Raw genomic sequence first — 19638 nt, 5'->3', positions numbered from 1 at the left:
GAAAAGCGTTTCTCTCACCCAACAGCAAAATGCAGATTCACCCATTCACACACATGATCATAAAGACAACTCAATCATTTTGCTTTTGAAGTTTATTTGAAAGTAATGAATCAAAAACCAAACTTGAATAGCATTCATTATTTCTCTACTATACTACATGAACTGTTACTTAGTTCAAACATAATGAGATGCCATATGAGACCCAGTAGCTTAATGCTTCTGTGCCTCAGTGATATGGAGTCCGCTCTTCATATTAAGAATACATCTTAGTCATAATGAAGATGTATTAAGATTTATGGTCCCTTTATTGATTTGATCACAAAGCAAAGCTACCTGGCTACAACTAGGCATGTGGAGTGATGTGCCCCTCCTGTGTGACTTCATGCTTATTTGAAAATCACACACACACACACACACACACACACACACACACACACACACACACACACACACACACACACACACACACACACACACACACACACACACACACACAGACAGACAGACAGACAATACAAGGACTATAATAAATGACACATATAGAATGAGTCTTTAAGGTGTTACTGTTAATATTTAAGGAGTAATCTAAAAGGGCACTATGAAGGTAAATATTAGAGGACCACACACACACACACACACACACACACACACACACACACACACACACACACGTGTTTGCTGATGTTAGTTAGCCTAATAATTGCATTTAGCAAAACAATGTTGGGACCCGTTAAACAAAGTCTTTTTAGGACCACAAGCAGAAGCAGCCTCACTTTAATGGCCTCAACAATGAGATGAAGAGATGCTTCTCAGTGGTTCAGTTTATCATTCCACTCAGCACTGTCCACATGTGAGGCAACGCATCACGAGCTCAAGTTAACTCACTGTGTTCCTCCATCACTGGTCTGTTCATAATGTGTTGATCTAAAGCCTGCATTCTGTTACAGACATGTTGAATGAAACGACTAATAGTCACCAACTACCACTGTAATCTCAAGTGAGATAAGGAGTTATTAAAAATGAATATGTTCAGCTCATTAAGTACTGACGTGTGATTAAGCCAATAGCCGCAGAGCATGAAGCGTGACCGCGAGATATTCAACCAATGGGGAGTCAGTGGGCGGGGCCACACGCCCAGCTAACGTAAGCGTCGTTAGTAGGAAGAAGAAGCCGATTCTGGAAGCCATTACGTTGCGCACATCAATTGAGTAAATCCTACTATTTTTGCGTACAATACGCACAATTACTTCAACAAAAGAGGAATCTCCGCAATAATGGCATCGATCGCGAAAAAGAGAAAAATGAATTTCTCGGAGAGAGAGGTGGAAATTATTGTGGAAGAAATAGAGAAACAAAAGCACACACTGGTTAACCACTTCAATGCTGGAGTCACCCACATGGCCAAGAATAACGCGTGGGTGGACATCCTGAAAAAGGTCAACGCTGTCACCACCTGTCCCCGAGAGCTGCCCGAGGTGAAGAAGAAGTGGTCCGACATGAAGACCGAGGTCCGGCGGAAAGTGGCCCAGGCGCGGGCTGCGATAGAGGGAACCTCCGCCGACTGCACTCCGGTTCCCGTGATCCTCACCGCGATGCAGCAGAGGATCTGTAACCTCCTGGGGGAGGCCACCATCATCAGCTTACCTGCAGGGGACTCGGATGCTGAGATCAGCTTACCTGTGACCGTGACCACCGCCACCACCGTCACACTAGCGGAGAGTAAGTAGACCGACGCGTTCACTCCGAGCACGCTCAGTCCCGGTCCCGGTGGTAGAGGTAGTGCTGCAATAATAAGCGGGGACAGCGCACGTGTGTCCTCGGGATCTGAGACACCGACCTGCTCCTGCAGAAGACTTCTACTGCTGATGAGTGCAGAGTGAACAGGTCTCTCTCAGAGTGCTCCGAGAGGATTCTACTCCGTCTCCAGCGGTGGAAAAGTTGTGTTCTGTATCACTTACCGTGACCAGAACACATGCAAAGAGACAACTGGCTTGAGAGGAGAGAGCCTGGACCTGATGGAACCAATGGAACCAATGGAAGCAGACTGATGTTTTAGTGTTTAGCCTAAGAAGTGCACTTAGATTTCCTGTCCTCCTTTTCTGTGATGGTTGTTGTGTTGATGGCATCATATTGTGTGTTTGTCTTTCAGCTCTTCCAGCTGGATCAGCTACAGTCTGTGATGACGTGAAGCCGCTGAATGGTAAGTGTGTTTCTGCTGCAGACTCCCTCCACACCGGCATGATATCCTAACCCTGAGCATGCAGATCAGTCAGCTGTTCATATTTCTGATGGTGGTAAAGTGTGATGGCACACATCAGAGGCACGGTCAACAAAGTCCTTTAGGGCTACAAGCGGAACCAGCCTCAGTTTTCGGGTGTGAAGAATGAGATGAAGTGATGCTTCTCATTGAGAAGTGGTTCACAGTTCACTTCATCACCGGGTTGTCCTCTCTTATCTTACCAGTCACTGCTGGTTCTCTGCAAAGTTACTCATAACTAGAAAACCAACTGTGTTCCTGTTCTGTTTCCAGCTGAAACAACGTACCACACCCTGGAGGACGGAGGCGTGGTGGAGTACTGCACCACCACCGTAAGCGACTCCGCTCCCGCCGTGGTGGCGGCCGTCGAGGCTCCCGTGGAGATGCTGGCCTCGTCCTCGGCCTCCCCTCCTCCTCCTCAGGGTCAGGCCAAACCTCAGGAGCTGAAGAGCCGCATCGCCCTCAACTCAGCCCGCCTGCTGCAGGAGCAGAGGGTCACCAACGTTCACATCCGACAGATTGCTCAGCACCTGGAGGGGCAGAACGAGCTGCTGCACATGATGCGGCGCTCCCAGGAGGCTCAGGCTTTCGCCCAAGAAAGACAGGCCCAGGCCCTGGAGGGAACCCAGGCCGCCCTGCTGGCATTAGTTCAGATGCTCAGGCCGGCGCTCAAAGACCTGCGCAAGTTCCTCCAGAGTGGGAACGAGGTGGCGAACTCCAGCAGCTCAGCAGCAGGAGGAACAGCTGACGGGGCAGGAGCAGAGGAACAGAGCCGGCCCAAAACACCTCCACCTGCTCCACAGCAGTCTGAGGAGGCACAATAGACTGTGTGTGTGTGTGTGTGAGTGTGTGAGTGAGTGAGCAGACTTTTACTTATGTTTTATGATTGGTCACAGAAGCAGTGAAAAGGTTAATCCGTCATTAATTATCAGCGAGTTTATGTTATTTAATATGTTGGTTTTAATATTGAATAATGTTTTTAACCACCCTGAAGAAGAAGAAGAATGAGTCTTGTTTTTAAGACCAGTCAGACGGGTCTTCACTGGTGAGCTCTCTGCCTTCACAACGGAACACATAAGAATAAATCATCAGTGTGTGATTTTAATAAAGGCTGCATCACTGTTTGTTAACCACAAGAGGTCAGTGTGTACAAGCAGGCTGTCTGGTGTAATTTATTTTCATCTTTTATATTCATTTGGGATGAAATCTGTGTCATGTGAAATGATTTGTATGTCGTTTGGAATTCATGGATTTATTGATTGTTTATTGTTATTATGCAAAACAAGAATGCACAACGAAATGCAGTTGTAGCACAAGTAAAAACACGACAAACAACAGAACCAGGAGTACATTCCTGTCGTGTACTTTTTGAATTTGCATCATAAGAAATGTGTTTGAACACCAAGATGTAGACACAGAGTCCGCCTCCTCTGGTCCACCAGAGTCCGGGACACCCCTGGACTAGACGAACGGACTACAGACAGCTTCTGTTTCAGCTGGTTAGTAGAAGCTGAGAACACAGCGGTGGATGAGAGACAGACAGAGCCGTTAGTTAGGTTTCTCTTCTGCTCGTGCTTGTTGAACAGACGTACTGATACAACACGACTGATGTTTTACTGCAGTAACAAGCGTAGCTGTCATGAACTCGTGTAATCTTCACTTCACCTGCTTCACTGTCTCCAACAGCATCTTTGACCGCTGACGCTTTGTGTGTGTGTGTGTGTGTGTGTGTGTGTGTGTGTGTGTGTGTGTGTGTGTGTGTGTGTAGTTGGAGGAGCTCAGCAGAGGAGATGCTCGCTGCAGTGTGATAATAAATGACATAAAAACATTTAAAAGTACTGATAAAAACACCAGTAACGTCGCTTATCAATACTACAATCATTCATAATTTCATACCGGGTTTCGGTACCGTCCCCATCTTCAGATGACGTAACATCCTAAAGGCTTTCACCAGAACCAGTGACGTGTAAACTTCACATTTGATTCCAGCATGTATGTACACAGGCTGTGGGCCATGTTCAGACATGCGCACACTGTCTACGTTAGACTTCCTTACAGGTGATCCTCTTCCTCACACACCTCCGCTCCCTCACTGGCCCCGTGAGGAGGGCTGAGACGTTCACGGAGCCGATCTGACTGAAGAGAATCACGATCAGCTGCACTGGAGGGAAACGTTGCTGAGGGTTGAAAAGAGGGAAAAGTTCGGAAAAGTTGGCGAAGATGCGCTGAAACCGAGACAGCTGCCAAAGACTGCGGTTCTGAGCAGCGGTTGATTCCGTTTGAGAAGCCTCAGACCGGCGGAACGGTAAGGTTTGCGGACGTTCATACGGAGTGGTTTCGGTGTTTGCGTGGCAGAAATGTGCACCGAGAGCGCGTGAGAAAGACGAGCAGACATGCGATCTGATGGAGACAGGAGGACCGAGGCAGCAGAGGTGTTGTCTTTTACTGCATGAACACATGATGAACACAAGATGAACACATGATGAACACAGCTGTCACCGCTGCAACGCTCATCACGCACTTACAAATGAACCGAGTTCATCTCGTTGTGGTTATAACTTTAATGTATTTGTTCAATTCCAGGTCTGAACAGTTCTTCGGAGATGACTGACCGTGAAGTGGAGCAGGACTTCCAGCCTCCACTTTAAATCCTCCTACAGTACATATTTATTTATATATATATATATATATATATATATATATATATATATATATATATATATGTAAATATATATATGTATGCATATTTTAATGTTTCATTCATTGGTAGTCATCACACAATGAGCCGCTGGGAACAATGTCTTTTTTGATGAAGAAGAAGAAGTTCAAGTTTCAAGTGCACTTCACGCTGGAGGAGCTGACAGCAGTGCCTTTCGTCAATGGAGTGCTTTTCTGCAAAGTCCGGCTCATTGACGGCGGGGACTTTGCCATTTTGTCATCCAGGTATTTAGAACAACTTGTCACTCCCTTGTTATACGCTGCTGAAAGCTAACGTTGTATTGCATGACACTTGAGGTTAACCTGCTTCAAATAGAACACTGCACTTGTTCTCCTCAGGGTTTAAATTCTGCTGTGTTCTACAAATAGAGCAGGACTAGATTGTGTAGGGAGTGGATACGTGACCTGACCCTCAGATAAGGGGTGGTACGGCTGTAAAACTGGTATGAAACTGCACGTCTTGCAGTTGAGCCTTCAGTTCACCACAGTTTGTTACTTCACCCTCATGTCTCCTGCAGGCTTCCTCTGTGCTGTTTCTCAGCTCCACCCTGGCATACAGTCACACTGGGAGCTGCCCACGGTCTTGTCACAGCCTCTCTGTGGGACTATGTTGAGGTTAAGTCATTTGCCCAAGGGCTCCTTGGCAAAGTTGTTGAGGGAGCAAAAATCCTTCACTCTGCTGAAGGATTCAAAGTGGCCAGCTCCTCTCACCATCTAGACCTCTGCAGCGTCTGTTCACTTTGAACTCGACCAAAGAAAATCCTAGTCCATTGCTCCTCGCCATCCTGGCTTTTTGGTCGTCACCATCTTGGCTTTTTGCAACCAAAAGTGACATGAGAGGGTGGAGCTAATTGACTCATGAACTTCTTTTTACAGTCAGAGGAGTCGCTCCCCGATGGCCATCAGAAAGAATGCAAGTTTGAGGCTCTTCAGCATTGGCTTCACAAACAACAGTTTTTGAATCTGCCCAGTACTGTGGAGGGTCTCCAGCCATAGAGTGGGTTGCCTGATATGGTCTGTGAGCACAGGTCCTGGTCCTGGTCTTGGCACAAGCTCAGCTGTACCTGTAACCTGGCTGTTGTTTGCCTAGAAGTAGACGAGAAGGTAACGCTTTCTAAAACCGCAAATTGTCTCTTTTACTCTTCTGTTTGTCTGGATTTAATAAAAGAGACATGTAATGTCTGTATGCTGCGATGTGATGTTGAAGTGAAACAGTGTATTATAGTGAAATGAATGGAAACCAGGCTGTCTGGGAAATATGTTCAACAGTAATGTACACTCTATATGGCATAGTAAACCATAGTAAACCTGACGCCTGGTACTGAGCCTAACCCTACATTTAGTAGTGTCCAGACGGCCAGTAAGAGAATTGACATTCTTTATCTTATTTGCCTGTTGATCTATATTTTACACCTCGCTGCATATTTTATTTTCATACAGTGGAAAGGCCTCCCAGCCAGTAACAGAGCACACTCAGCACCTGCTGGAGGAGGTGCAGCTTTGCTGCTAGTGCTGCGATCAGGAGGGCTTTCTTCAGCAGCGTTCATGTGAATACTGAGGACTGAGTTAATGAAGGGTGCCTGGGACTGATATTTAGAAAATGCTTTGGGTAATATGCATATTCGCTTACTTTCCAATAGTTACATGAGAAGATCGACATCGCTCTCATGTGTGTTCCATAAAAATACAAACAGCAGGCTATTAGCTTAGCTTAGCATTAGACTAAAAGCAAGGGCAAATGGAGTGGCGGGCCCTGTCCACAGGTAAAAACCTCCACCAGCAGCTCTAAAGCTCACTACCAGGTACTGTAAAGAACTGTTACTTGGGCTGGATTTAGGTGTCCCCTGTGGACAAAAGCGGTAGTGTTTAGATGACCTTTAAGCCACCGCCACCTTAGACATACACCTGCTAACTAAAGCCAGGGCATTGTTACATAAGAACCTATACATCATCCTCTAATAACAACACACACACACACACACACACACACACACACACAGCAACCAAACGACATTACAGGCACCATCTGTCATGTTGTCTCAATATTCAAAATGTAATGTCTGTAACTGTGTGTGTGTGTGTGTGTGTGTGTGTGTGTGTGTGTGTGTGTGTGTGTGTCTGCATGTATGAGTGTGTGTGTATATCAGGCTCATCTGCAACTCTGTCTCATTCCTCAGATTCTTCCAGCAGAAAGAAAGAGGAGAAGAGTAACCAATAGGAGGACAGAGGTCCTCAAGTGGGAGTTTTTAACCCTAACACATTGAAGAACTTAATGTTCTTAGAAAACACTTGAATACAAGCAGACAAGTGCAGATGCTGTGTGGTGCTGTGGTGAAGTTTACAGCCCTCCAATACAAAACTATTACACATATAAATATATATATATATTAATATACACACACAAAAAAGCAAAATGCGGCGACGTGTAATAGAAATCGACTTAGTGAGTGAAAGATGACATACAGTACATGAAGCCTTTGACTAAGACCTGTTACTGAGATTCCACTAAAGAGACGAACGCGTGAGATCTGTGTGGAGCGCTGAGGAGACTAAAACAAACGATGTTCTCAGCCAGTCGTCACTAACAGTACATGAGACCAACCCCACCATCTCACCTCTCAAGAAGATACTCTCTCATCAGGCCACATCTTTCTCTCTGGGTGATTAACATCATTTCTTAAATCAGCCAACAATATCAACGCTGAAATGAAAAAGCATGTATTGGTCACTAAGTCTCCTTTGGGAGATGTGACCTGGCCTTATAAAAGCTTCATGTGAGAGAAAGCATTGCTTGTATCTACTTGTACAATGGTGTGTTTGTGAAGGCAGGCTGCTTGGGCTGTAAGAAAAGAAGTGGCAGAACCTGTTTGGACATTTTCTGCCCCTCCCAGGCAGCCGCCAGCCTCCGGGCCTGTGGTTCTAAGGGCTGCAAACCTCAGGTCACCCTTTAGACAAGCAGAGTGGGAGGGTTCCTCTGATGAAGACAAAGGTAACGTTAGTGTTGGGAAAGAGCGCCTGAAGATACTAACCTGATGATTGAGTAAAAACAGAGAGAATACTCCTGCTCAGCAGTAAACAGCAGACAGGCACAGCTGGAGTTGGTGGAGTCCAGTCCAGAGCTGAAAGGAGGCTGAATATTGAAGAGCTTAAAATGAAAACTGTGTTAAATTAAAGTGTTCAAGTAAAATCAAATGACACTACTGTTCTGTTCACTTTCATGTAAGTCCAAATCCAATCAGCAGGACACTGCAGGGAGTTCAACCCCATCCCAGTAACCTGACAGCCTGTTGTGTTACAAACAGTGAAGCGCATTCACACACATTCATTTTCTTAATGATCTTAACAGGCTTACATTCATGATTGTATCAGAGGTACACTCAAAACATTTGAGTTACGCTGCTGGTCCACGCAGGAAATATCATCTGACTCGTTCACGCAGAGTATGGCGGTCACAGAAGTCCTGCAGGTACTCCTGCCGGTACTCCTGCCGGTACCCTCGATGAGTGTGAAGTCTGTGGCTTTGTGTCTGCTGTTAAAGGAACAACTTCATTATACCGTTTGGCTCCAAAAGCAAGTTAATGCAGCTTCAACTCAGCTTTATTGGGAGGGAGGGAGGGACACTACAAGACCTCAATGAAGCTTTGCAGTTTTCATATTTTCAAGAATTGCTCCTGTGGTAGAAAAACAAGCATGTCGGACTAAGTCTGCACATGAATGTGTTGTGTATCTGAAATGCTGGAGGATTCTCACAGAGCTGTGCAGGACAGATAACATCAGAGTTTACCAGCCAAGTCGGGACAAGCCAAGCACGCTGATGCCTGTGTGTGTTGAGAGAAGAAAGGGTAGAGAAGTTAAGACACCCTGTGGACAGCTCTAGTGTCCCTGATCCCTGCTCTTATAGCTGACCTTCACTCTCTATCCACTAGTTTTGTGAGAAAAGCCTGCTGATAGACACACTGGATCATTCCCATTAGTCCCATTAGAGATGAGGAGATGAGGAGCACACTCCCTTTTTAGGCCTTTATTTCTTTACATCTCATGGAACACCAAGGAGCAGAAGAGTTACAGGAAGCTTCTATGTTTGTAAAGGTTCTTTCAGAAATGCATGTCATACGTAAATGTAATTCCAAGCTAACACACCAGGCTTATGTCTAACAAAGAGCATGAGTCACTTTCACGTTGGATCTAGTTACAAAAGATGTGGTTTGATTTGATCATTTCATTGAGTACAAATCCACTATGATTTCAAAATCCGGCATTATTATGTAGTTATTTCGGCATGCAATTAAATTATAGCAATATTTGTTCATTGTGGTTCATGCAGCTGTAGTAAACCAGCCAACATGTGCCTTGTTAGATACAGTGAATACGATGACAGAGATTATTGAGTTTCATTTGTCAAGCTATCTGTTTACACAATTGTCACATAGACAGTCTAATCTGATGTGTGTGTGTGTGTGTGTGTGTGTGTGTGTGTGTGTGTGTGTGTGTGTGTGTGTGTGTGTGTGTGTGTGTAGGGAGGAGGTGCAGCAGAACTGTGTTCGATGGAGGAAGAAGTTCTCCTTTGTGTGTAAAATGAGTGCCAGTCCAACCACTGGAGTGTTGGACCCCTGCATCTGCCGGGTCTCTGTGCGTAAGGTAAACTACAATTCCCAGCAGCCACATCTCTTGCTTCTCTTGGTCATCATTTGAACACCACCCATAATGCAGGAATGATTACACGCTGCAGGTTCCCCGTGATGTGATAGTACATGTTCATGGATATGTTCTGACAGACTGCTGTGCTCTCTGTCTCTCCAGGAGCTCAAAGGAGGAAAGGCCTTCTCAAAGGTACGCTTACTTTCTGACAATAAGACTAGCAGCCAGTATAAGACATGAGACAACGGTCACCTTTAAGACGTGTGACCTCTGGTTCACAGAGCAGAGTAGTCACTGATGCTGAATATCAGCCATGTCAACATCACAGGGCTTTGTGACAGCGGCATGTGACAGTCAGAGGTAATGAGTGTGAGAAGTAGTAACAGATCACGCTGTGTTTACTACAGTGTGTGTGTGTGTGTGTGTGTGTGTGTGTGTGTGTGTGTGTGTGTGTGTGTGGGTGGTAACAGCTTGAACTTGAAGCACCAGTCCTGTAGTTTAAAGTATCAGCTGTTTGAGCTCCATAATAAAGTTTAGAATATTGTCCTGACACACCCTGATGATAAGGATCATTTGATCTTTCCAGGTTAATTACGAGGATGACAATGTGTTTGTCACGGAACTGTCTCTCTGTCTCTCTGTCTCTCTGTCTCTCTGTCTGTCTCTCTGTCTCTCTGTCTGTCTCTCTGTCTCTCTGTATGTCTATCTGTCTGTCTGTCTCTCTGTCTCCAGCTAGGTTTTGCTGATCTCAACATTGCAGAGTTTGCTGGTTCAGGCTCCACAGTTCGCTGCTGCATCCTCGAGGGTTATGACACCAAAAACATTCGACAGGACAACTCTATCCTCAAGGCAGGGAAAATACACACACACACACACACACACACACACACACACACACACACTGAACCGATCAGCAGGTTTGGTAACATCTATGTTTTTTTGAAGGTAACAATTGGAACAACTCTGCTGTCTGGGGATCCGTGCTTTAAGACGTGAGTTCTTCTCACTGTGACTGTGACTCTGTGCCCCCCCCCCCCCCCCCCCACACCAAACTGAGAGAACCCCCCCTCTAAAACCCCCTCTAACCCATGTTTCCCTTGATTCTGGTCTTTGTTCTGCGATGTGAATGTACGGGTGTTCGGTGCCTCGTGATGGACCTCACACTCTAAACGTCCATCATGACTGTGTTCACATTGGCCTCATGACCCAGAGGAGGACGACTTTGATGCAAAGTGTTTTAAAGTACCGTGATAACGTCCATGAGCAGCGCGTCACAGGCCTTGATGATGAACCTACTCGTGACTGTTTTAGTACTCACTGTTGGTTTTGTGCCACCAGACTTCTCAGCACGACCAAATCTGTCTCCATTGGGGACGAGGACCCCACCCTGCAACTGGACCGTAAGGGTGAGAGCACTGGTTCCACCATGCAGCCACTAGGGGGCATCGTGGAGAGTCCTCGAGCCTTCAAACCCAGACAGTCGTCAGTACGCAGCTCAGGTAACTGCTGTCCTTTCTAACCAACTGGAATTGAAGGGTTAAACAAAGTCATTGCTTTTTGGGTCGTATTTTGTAGCTTTCAGTTGTGAGATTTGGTAACTCAGTGACGTCATGGGGAAGAAACACGAGCAGTCAGACCGTCAGACTGTCTAAACTAGTCACATGGTAGCGACACTTTCTTACCTGGGATCTGATCCTATGACTGCTAGATTTAACATACACATGTCTGAATGTTATCCAAACATGACAGAAGGATAACAATGTCGTTATTCTATGGTTTTCTGATTGTCCACAAAACTCATGAAAAGACCAAATCCATCAATGTGTTAGTGGGTCACAGAGACATGTTTGATGTCAGGACCGGGGGATGGAGAGAGCAAAAGGCAGAGGGTCGGATCCGAGATTTTGGATTTGTTTTTGAAATGTGTTTTGAAAGTATTGATATGAAACAACAAAATGACTGAAAGTAACAAAGGGGAAATAGTTGACAGTTATATGTCACTAACAACAAAGTGATAGACACTATTAGATCGTCTTCAGAGTTGATGAGAAGATGTCTCTGATTCATGTCCTGCACTCAGCTGTGTGTGTGTGTGTGTGTGTGTGTGTGTGTGTGTGTGTGTTGTCTGCAGGGCTTCTTGAGGAGGGGGGGGGGGCGTCCAGCCCGGATGAGGTCTTTCACACTGGTCATTTCCGCAGCTCCAGCTATGCCAGCCAGCACAGCCAGATCTCAGGTCAGAGAGCTTCTCAGGAGCTTTTTCTTCCTCGTGTTAAGACCAGGGATGCTCTGTAGAACAAGCTCTTCAACCTGAGAGTGCTATCACCAACACCGTGTACCGTTTCCAAGACATTAAAGACCGGATGTCTCAAAAGCTCTTGATGCTAAACCAACTGAAAGCCTCCAACTTCCACCTGTTATCGTCTTTGAAACCATACGCAGGAAACCCTGGAATGATCTTTGACTCTTCAGTGAAGTTTGACAAACATTCACTTCGTGGTGAGAGGCGGCTTTTTACAACTGTGTCTCTTGGTGAAAGTAAAAACCCTTTTTATCATTCCAAGATTGTGAAAAAGTAATCTATGCTTTTATAACCACGGTGCACATGGGAGTCAGTCTTCACTTCCATGTCTGCAGTATGTGCAGAACGCTGCTGCCAGGTTTCTAACTCCTTCCTGTAAAGTCAGCATGTTCCTCCATACTTCCTCCCTCCACTGGCTCCCTGTCAAGTTCACACTTCTTTTTGAGACTCTATTATTTGTCTTCAAAGCGCTCCATGGATGAGCTCCCTACCTATCCGACGTTTTTACCCCTGTGCCTTGGTGGTCCCTCGGGCCTGATGGCAGTTTAGGGGCGACTGTTCCATCTCTGTTGTCTGCTCTATTGTAAAGCACTTTGGAAGTTCCTGTTACACACATGCACACAGACTGGGAGGAATGTGGGTTAATGATACTCCTCCCCTCCCCTCCAGGCTACAGCACAGCTCACTCTCGCTGCTCCAGCCTGACTGACCTAGGTCACCAGAGGAACACCTCCTCCAGCAGCAGCGTCTCCTGTGGGTCGGCTCAACCCTCCCAGATACCTCCCTCCTCCCCCACCGAGCCGCACCGACAAGCCGCCTCCACCAAACCAGGGAGACCTCCTCTACCCTCTGCAGCAGCTCTCATGTCCAACAGATCCTCCAGGTAGATACACACACCTCTGCTCCTTGTGCTCCCCAACACCGCCTTAAAGGGGAGGAGGTTGAGGATCGCCACGAGATGATTTCTATGTGAGGCATGTCTGAACTGCATCACACAGATAAAGGTTCAGGTTGAGTCTCAGGCATGTGTAAACTTACATGCTAGAAATGCTCCAGGAATCCTTCCCTCTCTGGGAGGAGTTCTGTTGGTCACATGCCAGAACCTCAGACTGAACACCGACCGGTACAAAGATAAGAGTGGACCAGCTTCATATTCTCACCACTTCAGGCGCTGTTGTCATGGAGCTAGTCGTTCATTGGGCATCGACCTCACGTTTCTTCCTGTATTGTCACAAAAATAGACTTTAGTAGACTTCAGGTTGTAGTCAGTCGTTAGACGTCTGCTCAGATTAAAATGAGAGCCATCTGTTGTGTGAGGGATGCACATGAAGACATGTGTGATACACTTGTAGTCTAGATGAGGGTCAGACAGCTGTGGTTGTAGGATAACAGCTCACTAATACAAAGTGATTAGTGAGATCAGATGTTAGTCAAACACCTGTCCTTTAACATGGTGGACTTCTGTATGGAGCAGTAAAGGTTCTGCTCCTGTTGTATTCCAGATATGGATCTATGATGTTCATTTTGTCCAACCACAGGAGGAAGAAGGACACTGTGGAGAGGCAGCCCAGCTGTGTGGACGACACCCGCATCGACGCCGACCACATTGTGGACAAGATTGTCCAGAGTCAGAACTTTTCTGACAGCAGCAACAATGAAGGTAGGACCGAGTTTAAGAGTCAGGGTTTAGGTTGAGCTCTACGTTTGGGTCTCACGGCGGTCACTTCTCTCCTCGCTTTCATTCAGACAGCAACTTGAGACTGTTTGTCAGCAAAGACGGGAGCACTGCCCTCAGCGGGACACAGCTGTCCAACAGGTACGCCGCTTGAAACCGGTTCACTCATTTACTGGATCTCCTTACCGAGCCGCTTCCTGATGGTGTGTTTCTGTGTTTTCCCAGAGGAACACCTGGTGTCTTTGAGCCGGTGGTCATCGAGACTCACTGAGGGAACGTTAACGCGCCGAATGTCTGAGCCTGACTGCATGCTGGTCTTCAGCTGGTCTTCAGCTTCTTCCCACCTGAGAGTAGTGGAGTATTTCTGTGTAACATTTAGTGTACAGTTTATCATGTATCAGTGTGTGGCTCTGACACCACAACAATGAGCTTCAAGACGCCAGAAGCTCTGCAGGGCTGATGGGACCTGCAGAGCTGGTGATCACTTTGCACAAACTGTATTTTGATCCGTTGTTCATATTTTAAAAAGCTTTAAGGTGCAGTATTTTAACATTTATTTTGAAATGTATTTTAGAATCACTTCAACTAGAACTCTTTCTTTTGCCAGTCTTGTGTTTGGTGAGGGTGCTGCAGTGAGCTGCAGTGAGCTGTTTGTGTGTCACTTTGTGGACAGAGCTAACAATGCTACTGTAAGCCTGTCTATAGTCTAGTGTATATCTGTAGTGAGCTCAGTCCCACAGCTGCAGCAGCACAAAGCTCCTATTGAACCAGGACCGGCAGTAAAGAGCGCCGCCACACAGGACTCATTCTGCAGTGTGTGTGTGTGTGTGTGTGTGCGTGTGTGTGCGTGTGTGTGTGTGTGTGTGTGTGTTAATTTCTTTGTTCATGTTGTTGTGTGTGAACATGCCACCACATGCATGCAGGCCTGCTCTGCTCCACCGAGCCCTCTACTGGGTAAATACTAGGGATGCAGGAATAGCAGAACCTGGTCTTTTCCTGTCGACCGATACAGAGAAGTGCTCCGATACCAGTGTTTGATCAACAAGCTGTATGCCTCTGTGGTCCATCTGTGTGTGTAAGGCAGCTGTTGTTGAGATGTAACAAATATATACGTAGATATAAATGTACTGAGTGATACCAGACCCGATCCAGCTGCTTGAATCGGTGTCGGACCGATATCTGATACCAGTATTGGTATCGGGGCATCTCTAGTAAATACTGCATGTATGTACTTATACACAGCGGGTACTGGGGTGTCACATGGGGCTCAGTCACAGTTTCCACTGCATCCACACTGAATCACTAGAACTCTGAATAGTTCTACTGTGTGGTAATTAGTCATCGTCCAACCCTCCCCCACTGTCGTTCCTGTATCTGTAAATGAATGTTTCTCTGCAGCATGAATGGAGTCCCCCCCCCCCCCCCCCCCCCACCCCACCCACCCCACCCCACCCCACACACACACACACACACACACACACACACACACACACGGAACCCTCCAATCCACGTTCCTTTGATGTTCAGACCAGCAGGCTGGTCACACGTTGATGTCGTATGGTGAGATGGGTTTTGTTGGAGGGTGTGTTGGTGAAGGGTCTACTACTGTGATTTGTTTTTTCAATATTTCTAAAAATTATTTTCTTTGTACTTGAAGACATGTAACCTGTGACTTTATTAATAACAATCATACAACTCAATATTTTTTGCATGTGGTAAAAATATGTTTTTCTTTCCTGATCATTTGAAAATACTCACATCATTGCATATTAACTAGATTTGGATTATATTGCATTTGTTTCTGTGACTCTGAGTTCATTTGCATCGCTACTTTTAACGTTGTAACTTATTGAATTCAAATTAGGCTTATCAAATTGGATCTATTGTCAAATTAGTAGAGTTATAATATATTCATGTAAACTTCTCTTAGTTAAGTAAACACTTTTGTTGTCCTAAAAAGTAAAAATGTGAATGGATGATTTTTTTACAGTGTTGTAACTCCAGATACAAATGTTTGCTCTATATGTATTACAATGCTGGGAAACGTGTAAAAGTCACATCAGGAGTTGAGATTTACGTCCTTTTAATAACTGCAATGTGAGTGTTGAGGAGCAATGACTTATGATTTGCATTTACATACATAGGCCTATATATTACATTATACTTGTTTATAGTACTGTCATGTTTGTGCACTAGATTTTATATTTTATTGTACATTTTAATATGTTTCTACTTTTTGCACTGTGTTGATTGTTGTTGATTGTTTAATGTTGTGCATTAAATACACCATGTCAAATTCCTTGTATGTGCAACATACCTTTGCAAATAAATGGTAATTCTAATTCTGGTTCTGATTCTGTTTCAGTTTCTGTTCCTGGTTCTGATTCTGGTTCTATTTCTGGTTCTGGTTCTATTTATATTTCTGGTTCTGATTCTGGTTCTGGTTCTGGTATACAGTACATGAAGTTGCAGTAGCTTCGTTATCGTGTGTGTATCGTGTGTTATGCGGGTCAGCCTGTAGGGGCAGCAGAGACTCTCGGGTGCGTCTTGTCAGCCGGAAGTGTCAGCTAGGAAGAAGAAGAAGAAGAAGAAGAAGAAGAAGAAGAAGAAGAAGCGTCAGCAGACAGAATGGTGAAAGAGAGAAGCTGCTTCAACTTAAACAAATGTATTCATGGCGGCTCTTTGAAACTGTCACTCGTATAATCAATAACCGAATATGTTGAGCAGTTCCTCCGATAAAGAAGCTTCCTCAGATAGTTAAAGCGTTAGCTTGTCTTCACGGTGATGACTGAGAAACACGGTAGACACGTTCACGCACAGCGGTTGTTGTTGACGTGTCCGGGTTAGTGTAACGTCTCCGGCGGTTTAATACTGACTTTTACACGTTACAAACTGTAGCTAGTTAGTTTTACTAGCTGTACAGAAGAGAACAAGTCAAAAGCATACGTGAGCCGTTACCTCACATTCATTGAAGTTGATCTGGGACATGTCATCATCTGGTTGGGGTTGTGGTCATGAGTAAAGTAACGCTCTGTGCTCAGTTAGTTACTTTTCATTTTCAGGCTACAGGAGTGGATCAAGCTGTCGGCGTGAGTCTCGTTGTCTTCAGCCTCCTGCTGTTTACCTACTACTCTGTCTGGGTCATCGTCCTGGTAGGTTCTGCTTGTTTCACACCTTTAACCACGTCTATGGTTAGTCTTATCAAACAACCTGCTGCTTGTTGCCTTGAAATCACTTAAGCAACCGCTGCAGCCATAGCTCATTTCCACCAAAGCATCAAATTCAAGTTTGAAAATGAAATAAACGATGTGCTATTTGGTTCTTCTCCAGCCGTTCGTGGACGATGATCACGTGCTGCACGAGTATTTTCTTCCTCGAGAGTTCTCCGTCATCCTGCCGGGCGTTGCAGCGGTAATGCTGCTGCTCTGTATCGGTGAGTAGAAGAACAAAGCACACTCTCGTTGAACTGTGCACTCCACAGACAACGCCTCTCCAGGTCTACATTAACACGGAGTGACAACGTGTTGAAGCTCTAGCTGTCTCCACAGGGGCCTTCACTGCAGTCATCATGTGGAAGAACCGCAAGCCGAAGAAAGTGGACTGACCTCCGGGTGGAGCGACTGCTGTGGATTCATAGACGAGAGAACGGCCTCGATGCTACAAGTCAAACCTCCATAGAAATGAAGCACAGCAGAGAGAACAGCTGTTTCCTTTGTAATTGATCGAGACTTAAAATGTGTCCAAAGCTCACTGCTGCTGCTCCTGTTCCGTGGTGGGCAGTATTTATATCAACGTCATATTTAACAGACCTGGAGGACTTCATTGGGATCCAGTAGATGAACCCTGTGACCAATCACTGCAAAGACACGGCCCACAGTAACTAGACCAACGAAGCACTTTCAGGGCTGATTAACTCCACTAAAGCCCACTCACTCACTCACTCACTCACTCACTTACTCACCCAGTGACACGCAGGCTTTAAGTGACTCGTGACGCTCTGAAGGAGCCGGTGTGACACCAGAACTCTGATGTAAATACGTAAATATCTCCAAACCTGATTTCAATCATTTTCATAGTTGGGTCGATACGGTAATTAACAGTGATGTGACAGGATGGAAGGGAGGTGAAATATGTGTCACTGTGTGGAAAGTGACAGAATTACGACTTCATTGAAAGCAGCATGGATCTTAAACTGTAAATATTGACGATGTGTGCATTTTTGTAGTGTGAAAGATGTTGAGTGTAAATAGTTTTGGATGCAAACCAGCGTTTTGTCTGACACACCTACAGTCAGACGGATCTTAGCTCAATAAAATGTTGATGCTGTGACTTGTGTTTTCATCTCCATGTGTTCAGCTCTACAGTGGATCAGTAGCTCTGATAGAAACATCATGTAATAGTGACACTAGCAGCTAGCAGTAGCATAGAGCCATTGAGCAATGGGAGGATAAGTGCATGGACAAAAAGTTCAAGGTTCCATTTATTGTTATTACACATCTCAATGCCTACTGAAGCCCTCTGTGATGAACATAAAGACCCTGTAAATGAGACAGTACCTCCTGGTCATGACTTAGGAAGGAGCAGGACTGGATCCCAGATATGATGAAGACATCCATCTCTGGAGGACCAGAGAGGAGGACAGCTGGTCTCTTAAGGACACAGTTATAGTTACCTTAGAGAGTATAGGGGACAGAGACATTATGAACATTCAAACTCTGTTCACTCCACACTCCCGACAGGAGTCCTGTCCCTCTGTCCTCCTGTCCTATGTCCTCCTGTCACAGGAGGACATAGGACAGGAGGAATGACTGATGCTGACAGATGTTTATGTTCTTTATAAACTTCACTCATGAATGTTATTTATTGTCTCTGTTTTCTGTGAGATATTAATGACTTTATATAGTGACGTTGTTAACATGACTGTTGCTGCTCTAGAAACAATATTCAGATATATTTAGAATATAAAAAGCAGTTATTTAGTCATGTAGAAGGGCAGAGTATTGATGATCATATTACATGTTTGTACAGCTTCTGTTGTAAACGGTGTATTCTTTCAAAGGAAACATGCTTTTCATAACAGCCGGAGGGTTAAACCCACAGCCATGCTTTCAACTGCGTCCATCAGACACTGGTCTCCTGATTCTGTTCTTACAAACAGCTGTGTTGTGTTTGTTTCATCTGCACAGCTGGGCTGAGACAACGTTGTTTGTAACGAGGCGTTACAGGTCAGATGCTTCCTGCTTCATCACTGCACCAGTGACTCTGCTGCTTGTGCAGTGTGGCTGGTCAGTGACTGTGTGTGTGTGTGTGTGTGTGTGTGTGTGTGTGTGTGTGTGTGTGTGTGTGTGTGTGTGTGTGTGTGTGTGTGAGAGACTGCAGGGTAAGCGACGCTCCGCAGCCGCTCCATGTCGTCACACCGACATGTGACACACACACACACACACACACACACACACACACACACAGCAACCAAACGACATTACAGGCACCATCTGTCATGTTGTCTCAATATTCAAAATGTAATGTCTGTAACTGTGTGTGTGTGTGTGTGTGTGTGTGTGTGTGTGTGTGTGTGTGTCTGCATGTATGAGTGTGTGTGTATATCAGGCTCATCTGCAACTCTGTCTCATTCCTCAGATTCTTCCAGCAGAAAGAAAGAGGAGAAGAGTAACCAATAGGAGGACAGAGGTCCTCAAGTGGGAGTTTTTAACCCTAACACATTGAAGAACTTAGTGTTCTTAGAAAACACTTGAATACAAGCAGACAAGTGCAGATGCTGTGTGGTGCTGTGGTGAAGTTTACAGCCCTCCAATACAAAACTATTACACATATAAATATATATATATATTAATATACACACACATGTACTGCTTGTGCAGTGTGGCTGGTCAGTGACTGTGTGTGTGTGTGTGTGTGTGTGTGTGTGTGTGTGTGTGTGTGTGTGTGTGTGTGTGTGTGTGTGAGAGACTGCAGGGTAAGCGACGCTCCGCAGCCGCTCCATGTCGTCACACCGACATGTGACACACACACACACACACACACACACACACA

At 45.5% G+C, this 19638-nt stretch overlaps 3 protein-coding genes across 5 annotated transcripts; all 3 read left to right on the top strand.

Moving 5' to 3' along the window:
* The first annotated feature begins 1111 nt into the window (after window positions 1-1111).
* On the top strand, window positions 1112-3597 carry naif1 (nuclear apoptosis inducing factor 1). The gene is made up of 3 exons (XM_068705711.1): window positions 1112-1719; window positions 2150-2200; window positions 2531-3597. Exons 1-3 carry the CDS (start codon window positions 1275-1277, stop codon window positions 3079-3081), a joined length of 1047 nt encoding a protein of 348 aa, XP_068561812.1. The 5' UTR covers window positions 1112-1274; the 3' UTR covers window positions 3082-3597.
* Window positions 3598-4262: 665 nt separating this feature from the next.
* On the top strand, window positions 4263-14999 carry eeig1b (estrogen-induced osteoclastogenesis regulator 1b). Of its 2 annotated transcripts, XM_068705707.1 has the most exons (13): window positions 4263-4562; window positions 4841-4916; window positions 5073-5200; window positions 9493-9613; window positions 9776-9805; window positions 10346-10462; window positions 10559-10605; window positions 10952-11112; window positions 11745-11846; window positions 12582-12795; window positions 13451-13572; window positions 13659-13728; window positions 13813-14999. In XM_068705707.1, exons 4-13 carry the CDS (start codon window positions 9551-9553, stop codon window positions 13856-13858), a joined length of 972 nt encoding a protein of 323 aa, XP_068561808.1. In that variant the 5' UTR covers window positions 4263-4562; window positions 4841-4916; window positions 5073-5200; window positions 9493-9550; the 3' UTR covers window positions 13859-14999. The 2 variants fall into 2 exon arrangements, with proteins under 2 accessions (XP_068561808.1, XP_068561807.1); XM_068705706.1 differs by lacking the exons at window positions 4263-4562; window positions 4841-4916 and having other exon boundaries at window positions 5025-5200.
* A 1164-nt stretch (window positions 15000-16163) lies between these two features.
* dpm2 (dolichyl-phosphate mannosyltransferase subunit 2, regulatory) lies at window positions 16164-17916 on the top strand. 2 transcript variants are annotated; one of them, XM_068705705.1, is made up of 4 exons: window positions 16164-16218; window positions 16650-16739; window positions 16918-17020; window positions 17136-17916. In XM_068705705.1, exons 1-4 carry the CDS (start codon window positions 16216-16218, stop codon window positions 17189-17191), a joined length of 252 nt encoding a protein of 83 aa, XP_068561806.1. In that variant the 5' UTR covers window positions 16164-16215; the 3' UTR covers window positions 17192-17916. The 2 variants fall into 2 exon arrangements, with proteins under 2 accessions (XP_068561806.1, XP_068561805.1); XM_068705704.1 differs by lacking the exon at window positions 16164-16218 and having other exon boundaries at window positions 16225-16739.
* The last annotated feature ends 1722 nt before the right edge of the window (window positions 17917-19638 follow it).

Source organism: Cebidichthys violaceus, unplaced genomic scaffold, assembly GCF_023349555.1.
Source record: "Cebidichthys violaceus isolate CVI_PGR_0920_01 unplaced genomic scaffold, fCebVio1.0.p SCAF_12, whole genome shotgun sequence".
Classification (NCBI taxonomy): Eukaryota; Metazoa; Chordata; class Actinopteri; order Perciformes; family Stichaeidae; genus Cebidichthys; species Cebidichthys violaceus.
Note: the sequence above shows the minus strand (reverse complement) of the source record. Positions and strands in the feature narration are given on the sequence as shown.